Raw genomic sequence first — 8,540 nt, 5'->3', positions numbered from 1 at the left:
GAGCCTAGGATACTGCCCCTTTACACCTTCACCTCATGTTAACCTCTCCTGGTTCCAGCTCTGAGAGGATCCAAGGGGCACAGGGGCAGCCAGGACAACCCAGAGCTGGCAGCGTCTGTCACCTTGTCATGATGGCACCAAGAAAGTGTTGAGGCAGTTTCCTTCTTGGACATTGTCTATAAAGAGCCAGAAACCCTCAGCAAAGGGAGGGGGGGGGGGTCTGCTCACTACCAGCTCGGCCTCGAAATTCTTCACAACTGAGGCAAATAAAACGAAAGGTAGCCAGTCCTTCAGCATAAAGCCTGGCCCCTCGCTGGCTCCATTAAGCAAGAGGCTCTTCCCTAAGCATTTCCAAGGCTCTGCGGCCCTTCTCTGTACTTCTCTCCTCGTTCCGGAGCCCAGAGTGACCTTGATCTCACCCAATTCCCACCTAAATGCTAGGATTGTGGGTATGCATCCGAATGGAAATAAAGGGCAAGTCTCCCGTACTCCAGGCTGGCCTCAGTCTCACTAACGACGAACCTGGTTGGATGGCAGGGAACTAACCGGCTTTCATGATTGAATCATCCTTGGTCTTGGCACCTTTGAGTGCTTTTGTGTTGAAGCTGCAGAGCTGGGGCTGGAGGGACAGGTCAGTGGTTCAGAACACTTGGTGCTCTTGGAGAAGGCGGGGGTTTTGTTCCCAGCACCCACATGGCAGCTTGCAAGCATCCATAGCTCCAGTTTTAGGGGATCTGATGCCTTTTGACCTCCATAGGCACCTGGCACACACGTGATGCAGACATACATGCAGACAAGACACTGCACACATGTAGCGGCAAATATTAAAAAGCTGGTGAACAATTCCATGCACCATGTCAGGCTACCTCCTGCTACTCTATGTCTCTGGTGGTCTCTCCGTCTCTACAGCTAGCCGCATGCAGAGGCTGCCCTCTCCCAGCTGGCCCTCTGCCGCAAACTCAGCTCACATTCCCAACAGCCCTACAAAAATCAAAACTCTTGAGGCTTCTAATCTATCAATCAGATTTATATCAGAAAATTCTTACCACACAGAATGTCCACACAATAAACTTAGAGCCAATTGGTGATAAAAAGTGCCCACCTAGGTGAGAGAAATTGTCCTGTAATAATCTATAAGTTATAAATCCTCCGGTAGCTGTTCCCAACGAATCTGCCACTTGAATCTGGAGCCTCCCATACCTACACGTTGTCTCCATCTTCTTTCCCCTCCAAAAGGAAGGCCTCTTTTTTCTGTCTTCCGGCTTCCTCTCACCCACCCAGAAATTCTGCCTACTCCTCACCCAGTGATTGGTCCCCTGAAATCTTTTTCACTGCACAATCACAGGTCTTGCCTTATCTTGTGCTTGCCCTCACCTGCCTATAGATAGCAACCACACACATATAAAAATAAAATTAAAAAATCTGAAAAACAATTGCAGGGCTGAGTGGTTGCAAGGGAGCCTTTCTTTACAGACCCTCAACTCCTAAAGCACTCAACACCTGACCTCAAACTTCCTGCTCTGTGTATGTGAATCCAATTTTGCTAAGTGAGTCAGATGTGTTGGTGCATACATACCTTAGATCCCAGCATTTAGGGGGTGGGGGGTGAGGAGAGGGTGAGGGTGGGGGTAGGGCTAGGGGCTGAGGCAGGTGGATCTGTGAGTTCAAGGCCAGCCTGGTCTATATAGTGAGGGCTAGCTATCCTTTGAGATCCTGTCTCAGAGAGAAAAACAAAACCAAGCTTGCTAAGGGATATCAGGGATATCAGGTTGGGTCTAAGGCCCTTGCAATCCACACAGCCGTTAGCCCAAAATGTCTTTGAAAAGGCTGACCTTTTTCCCATTTGGTGGAAGGCAATTGTACTTGAAAAAGTCCACAGCCTTTTGGTTCTAGAAATGCAGAGGAGATTCACGACAAAGGGGAAGAGAGGAGAGAGAGAGAGAGAGAGAGAGAGAGAGAGAGAGAGAGAGAGAGAGAGAGAGAGAGAGAGAGAGAGAGAGAGATATCTTCACGGTGGTCTGGATGCTCTCCCAACAGCAGCAGCTCAGGGAGACAATCACAACACACGATACAGCGCTGAGGAATTCCCTGATGAGTTTGTGCCTTTTGACCTTGTCATCTTGGTCCACAGTGCTTGCTCACACAAACATTCGTATTAAACAAGGACAGTGTGTTTGAAGCAAACAGGCCGGTGCAGAAAACACAAAATCCTGGTTGACGGGGACAGGTCAATCTGGATTCTGGAGCTTCCATGCTTTAGACTGAATAACGGGTCCGATGGAGGATTAGGTAGGTTTCGGTCGCACCGTGGTGAGCCAGTCCTGGAAACTCGGTATGACACTAGCACCCTCCCACTCACTACACACCCTGGAAGCCCGCTCAGGAGTCGCTGGGCTCCAGACTTTTCTTTCTAATTTGCATTTCAAGTTCTGTGACTGGAAGCTGAGTTAAGGCTAGCCTGATCTTTGGCGCCACCATCAGGTTAAACTGCGTTTCACATCCCTGGGAGATTAATTCACAGGGAAATTCTAGGTAGGAGCCTTTTCCATGAAGTTACTGACAGGGCTGGGGAAGGGGGTGGAAACCTACCACAGCCTGTCTACGGACCACTGTAAAGACACTCACATCCCTCCAGAGAGGTATGCTTTTTTTAATTTAAAAAAAAAAAAAAAGAGAGAAGAAGAAGCCACACAAATATATAAGGCCAATACTAGCAGCCGCTACCCAGGTTAAGACAGAATTTATCACACACCCTGACAGAGCACTGACTCCTTTCTTTGCCCCTACGCAACTCAGTTCAGTGGGCAGTCTTGCCCGTGGCCTAGCTTTGACACCCACGTCCTCATGGGTTAGCCGCTCCGCTGCTGCTGGAGGCTGGGGAGGTCGGGGCTGCTAGCTCTAGAAGAGAGAGCAAGGTCCTCCCTGTGGTGTCACTGTGAAGGGTGGGCCTTGTTCAGATTCCCGAGAGAAGGCCCAGGCTTCTCTAGAGGTCATGGCTGGGCTCCAGAGCGCTCTCCAGCTGCCCCACAGAGACTAGGGGCGCAAGCTGCCCTGAAGCAATGCCTTCTGGGGGGAAAGAGACCAGGTTTGAGTTCTTGTTCTCGCCCCAGTCACTGTGTTGCTTCCGATGGCACCTCAGAGAGTCATCCCTGACAAAGGAGGCACCACACTTGTCACACCCGAAGGCCCTCTGGGTGACGATGTTGGCCCCGTGGTGGGGACCGTTCTCCCTGGGCCCATCTTTGCTCTGTGGGGCCCTGTTCTCTGTCTTAGCACCTTCTCTGTGCACCTTGTCGATGTGTTTGGCCAGGCTGCTGGGCCGCTTTGTATCAAAGCTGCAGAAGTCACATTTGAAGGGCCGGTTTTTGCAGTGGACTCGGCTGTGCACGCGCAGGGCGGCTGGGCTGGAGCAGGAGTAGCTACACTCCGGACATTTCTCAGGATGGTCGGCCTGATGCAGGCGACTGTGCTCCAGCAGGTCGGCCCGGTCCCGGCCCTGGAAGGCACAGTGCAGACACTTGAAGGTGTGCTTGATACGGATGTGGGACTTGAGGTTCGCCTTCATGGTGCAACGGACGTCACAGAACTCGCATTTGAAAGGCTTTTCTCCCGAATGCACGATCATGTGTCTCTTCAGGTCCGAGCTGATTTTGAATTTGGCGCTACAGAGCCAGCACTGGAAGGGGGTGTCCCCTAGCAATGGAAGGCATGATTACATTAGAGTGGGCAGGCAACAGAATTCTCCACTTCACGTGTACCCCATATCTGACCAGGAGACAGGTGGGACTTTTGAACTCTGGTTTATAAGTTCCTGATACGAACAACACTTACCGTATTGTATAATGACTCGTACTGTTAGCCTATTATATAGACGAGGTAGCTGGTGCTCAGAGGACTCAAGGCCCGACTCATGTGACACCCTCCACCCTACAAGTCTACACTCGATGACACCTGAGTTCTAGAAATGCAATATATGTTGCATATGAGTTCTCCAAGTAAAGATTTAAAGACACCTGGCTGCTAAGGTGGCTCAGTGGTTAAAGCACTGGTTGGTCTGGCAGAGGACCCAGGCTCAGTTCCCAGAAGCCACATGGCAACTTGCAACCACTTGTAACTCCACTTGCAGAGAATCTGATGCCCTCTTCTGGCCCCCACGGGTACTGCACACACACACACAGCAAAATACCCCCACACGTAAAATAATACGTGAATCTTAATAACAGTAACTACAAACGTTTACAGAGATGCTTACTATTATTATGTACAACAGTTATTCAACATGTATCAATAACCTTTAAATTTTCTAAGTGCACATAGACTCTTTTTTTTTCTTCCCCCACCCCCCCAAGACAAGGTCTTACTACACAGCTCTGACTGTCCGAAACTCACTAAGTAGACCTGGGCAGCTTCACAGAGATCCACCTGCTTCTGCCTCCTAAGTGGTGGTCAAACACTCCGCCTGGCTCAGAATGGAAGTTATCTTTATAAAGTTAGCGTACCAGGGTGGTACCAAGCATTGGGAACAATTAGTGAAGAACCACAGCTTTCTACTAAAAGCTCAGCTTTTAGTCTTTTCTCTGAGGGCCTTGCAGAGGTTTTGGTAATTTCAGAGGTGGCTACTTTATAGTCATTATGGGCTGGCAAAAAGTTCATGAGTCATCTTCGCTCGCCCTACCTAGCAGCTGTGTACCCATGGCAACGACCTGATTTTCCCAACATTACCATCTAAGGCAAACAGCAGCCCACACCAGAATGAGCGTTTATTTTGAACATCCCTTCTCTTAGCACCAACTCTCCAACTGCCAGGAGTTTCCGTATTTACACAAGTACATTCGAGTACATTCCCATTCTTCCTTCCCCCTCCCCCCTCCCCCCACCCTGAGACAGGGTCTCACTGAGCAGCCCTGGCTGTTATTGAACTATTTAGACCAGGCTTGCCTTAAACTCAAATATCTGCCTGCCTCTGCCCCGTGAGTACTGGGATGAAAGGTGAGAACACTGTAGCTGTCGTCAGACACCAAAAGAAGCCATCAGATCCCATTACAGATGGTTGTGAGCCACCATGTGGTTGCTGGGAATCGAACTCAGGACCTCTGGAAGAGCAGTCAGTGCTTTTAACTGCTGAGCCATCTCTCCAGCCCTGGACAGTTTCTTGAGGAAAAGTCATCTCACACAGTTGTGAGGTCAACCTCACAACTCTGGTTTCCTATCTCATGTGATTTTGAACTGGTTCCTTATTTCTGGCATGCTACTGTTCTGTCTGTCTGTCTGTCTGTCTGTCATCCCAACCCTTCTCCTTACTGCTGTGCCATTGAGCAATACTCAGACAGACACAAACACCCGTGGCAGAGTTTACCACCTGCTTTACATGAGTGTTTCCCAAAACCGTCTATTATGGCCGAGAGGCAAGTCTTGAGTCTGGATGTACTTCTGGTCTTGCACTTGGTGCTGCTGGGCAGAGAATTGTATGTTCCTTCAGGACTGGGGACACAGGTCAGCAGTCAAGAGCACTTTCTGTTCCCAGAGGACTCGGGTTTGGTTCCCGGCACCTACATGGCAGCTCATAGCTGTCCATAAGTCCAGTTTTAGATCCAAAGCCCTCTTCTGAACTCTATGAGCACTGAAATGTGGTATACACACATACATACATATATACATACATACACACATACATGTATACATACACAAATACACATACACACATACATACATATGCACATACATATGCACATACATACACATACATATGCATACACATACATACACACATACATATTACACACATATACAATACACACATATACACACATACATACATATACACATACATACATATGCACATTCATACACATACATATGCACATACATACACACATACATAATACACACATACACACATACATATACACATATACATATATACATACACACATACATATATACATACACATACACACATACAGACATACTGGCAAAACACTTCTATGTATATAAGAGGAAAATAAATCTCTGTAAAAGGTCACCCCAGGTCTGAGGGCATTTTTCCATTGTCACTAAGGAACCTGTATCAGCTGGAAGTCTTTCTATGTGAGACTGAAGAAGGGACTTCCCACTTCTTTTATCCTGATTTGCATTCTTGAAGCTGCTTCACTCTCTCTTGGTTTTTAAGAATCCAAGATTCTTTCTTTTTGGCTGGAGAGATGGCTCAGTGGTTAAGAGCACTGGCTGTTCTTCCAGAGGCCCTGAGTTCAATTCCCAGCAACCACATGGTGGCTCACAACCATCTGTAATGGGATCTGATGCCCTCTTCTGTGTGTTTGAAGATGGCTACAGTGTACTTATATACATTAAATAAATAAAACTTTTTAAAAAGTCTCTCTTTCCTTTATTCCTTCCTTCATTTGCCCCTCTCCTCTTCTGTTTTAGTTTTTGACAGGGTTTCTCTGTGTAGCCTCCTAAATTCTGGGACTAAAGCCGTGCACCACGATTGCCTGTCTTCCATTCTTTCTCTATCGATTAATTTTCTTCCTAGACTACTCAAAAATAATCACTCTAATTTCTGTTTTTCACCCTCTAGCACATTTTTAAAAAAAATTTCTGGGAATCCTTGGCTGGTGTCCATAGGAAGAGGCGACTGTCCTAACCAGAGACACGCTGCACGACTTCACCTGGAACTGAGAAGGCTGAGCAGCACTGTCCTTGGGCACTGGCTTCTCCCCTGAGCTCACTGTGGCCTCAGATATCTGTACCCCAGTTCCAAGTTCTCAGGATACTCAGACACCTGCAGGGATGGCTGGGCCCCAGGACCGTGTCTAGCACCTTCTGTCCACTAGAATACACCAAAAGTCTCGAGTCTCTGATCAGACCCACTGCCTCACTCTTGCCCATGGTTTTGGCATATCATGGGGTAGTTTTGATGGCTGTAGAATTCTACATTCAAAGTCAAGGACCTTGTGACACAGGATCTCACGGATCCCAGCCTGGTCTTGATCTTCACCTCTGATCCCCACTGCTTTCAACTCTCATATGCTGGGACTACAGGTGTGAATCACCTTCATGCCTGATTCATGTGGCACTGGGGATGGGACCCATGGCTTCATGCATGTTAATCAATCGCTCTATTAATTCAGCTATGTTCCCCAGCCCACCCTCCTCCCCACCTCTTCCCCACCTCCCCTTCCTCTTCCTCCTTCCCTTTCTTCAAGATTTTATTTTATTTATATGAGTACACTGTAGCTGTCTTCAGACACACCAGAAGAGGGCATCAAATCCCATTACAGATGGTTGTGAGCCACCATTTAGTTACTGGGATTTGAACTCAGGACCTCTGGGAGAGCAGTCAGTGCTCTTAACCACTGAGACATCTCTCCAGCCCTCCCCAGACCTTCTTAACTCAGTTTAATATGTTTCCATTGGCTTGCCGTCTTCTATGGGCTTTTTGAAATGCTCGTATCACACTGGGAATGCCTCAGCGCTCCACCTACTTGTGTATGAATAGGTGTGCTGAGGAGAGTAGGTTGTTTTTACCTAGCTAACATTCGTTTTATGGCGTCCCTGAAAGAAGGGAAGGAAAGTCTTCAAGGACAAGATGTGTGTGGTTTGAAAACCGCCTCCAACTGACTTCGTAATGTTCCTGAACTAAGTCAGGAGAGCAGAGTGTGAAGACCCAAACAAACCACACTGGGCCAGACTGCAAAGTATTCCTACCGGCAACCCATGGCGGTTGCCTGTGTCTTCTGGGAGTGCAGGCGAGTAAATAGGAAAAGTAAAGTCTTGGGGGGGAGGGGGCTGCTGGGTGAGAGGCTTACCCGTGTGCGAGCGCAGGTGCACGGTGAGCTGGCTGGAGTTGCGGCTGGCGTAGGGACAGAGCTGGCACTGGTATGGCCGCTCGTCCGAGTGGATGCGCAGGTGCTTCTTGAGGCTGCTGCTGTCCACGGCCGCGTAGTCACACAGGTGGCACTTGTGTGGCTTCACGCTCGTGTGGCAGCGCGTGTGCATGGTCAGGTTGTCCTTCCGGCTGAAGCACTTGTCACAGAACGCACACTTGTGTGGCTTGTCGCCTTCAAACACAAGAGCAGTCAAGGTTAGGTCTCCTGATCAGGGTGATGCCTTGGTTTCTTTTCCCGTTGCTGATAAAATGCCATGGCGCAGCAACGTAAGGGAGAGAGGGTTTTTGGTTTTATTTTTGGCTAATGGTTCAAGGTTTCTAGTCCATGACAGTGAGGTAGCCACCTGAACTCTGGCTGGCTGAATCAACTCAGCTGTCCTGGCTCAAGCTCCTCTCCAAGATGACTGATTCAACTTGGCTTCTCTCTCTTCGCCTCTCCTGAATGGCTCTGCTTGGCCTCTTATCAACTTTGGCAATCTGTTCTAATCTTCTGGCTCCTTCTCTGGCTCCTCCTGTCTTCACTTGTGTCTAGCTTGTTCTCTCTGTGACCTGTCTCTGTAAAACTGTCCTGGTAAAACTACCTGCTTCTTGTCTACACTGCTCCATCCTCTCTCTTCTTGTGAGTTAGGCAGAATCTACCCTCTCTAATCCT

General features: G+C 48.5%; 1 protein-coding gene across 2 annotated transcripts in view; it reads right to left on the bottom strand.

Moving 5' to 3' along the window:
- Window positions 1-2,983: 2,983 nt before the first annotated feature.
- ZFP64 (ZFP64 zinc finger protein) overlaps window positions 2,984-8,540 on the bottom strand; it is a gene marked incomplete at both ends in the record, with an annotated part of 58,477 nt that continues 52,920 nt past the window's right edge. For both annotated transcript variants that reach the window (XM_080924685.1, XM_080924686.1), the window contains 2 exons: window positions 2,984-3,693; window positions 7,809-8,060. In XM_080924685.1, the coding sequence (XP_080780811.1) occupies window positions 2,984-3,693; window positions 7,809-8,060 (962 nt within the window). The remainder of the gene's footprint in view (window positions 3,694-7,808; window positions 8,061-8,540) is intronic.

Source organism: Micromys minutus, assembly GCF_963924665.1.
Source record: "Micromys minutus genome assembly, chromosome: 11".
Taxonomy (NCBI): domain Eukaryota; kingdom Metazoa; phylum Chordata; class Mammalia; order Rodentia; family Muridae; genus Micromys; species Micromys minutus.
Note: the sequence above shows the minus strand (reverse complement) of the source record. Positions and strands in the feature narration are given on the sequence as shown.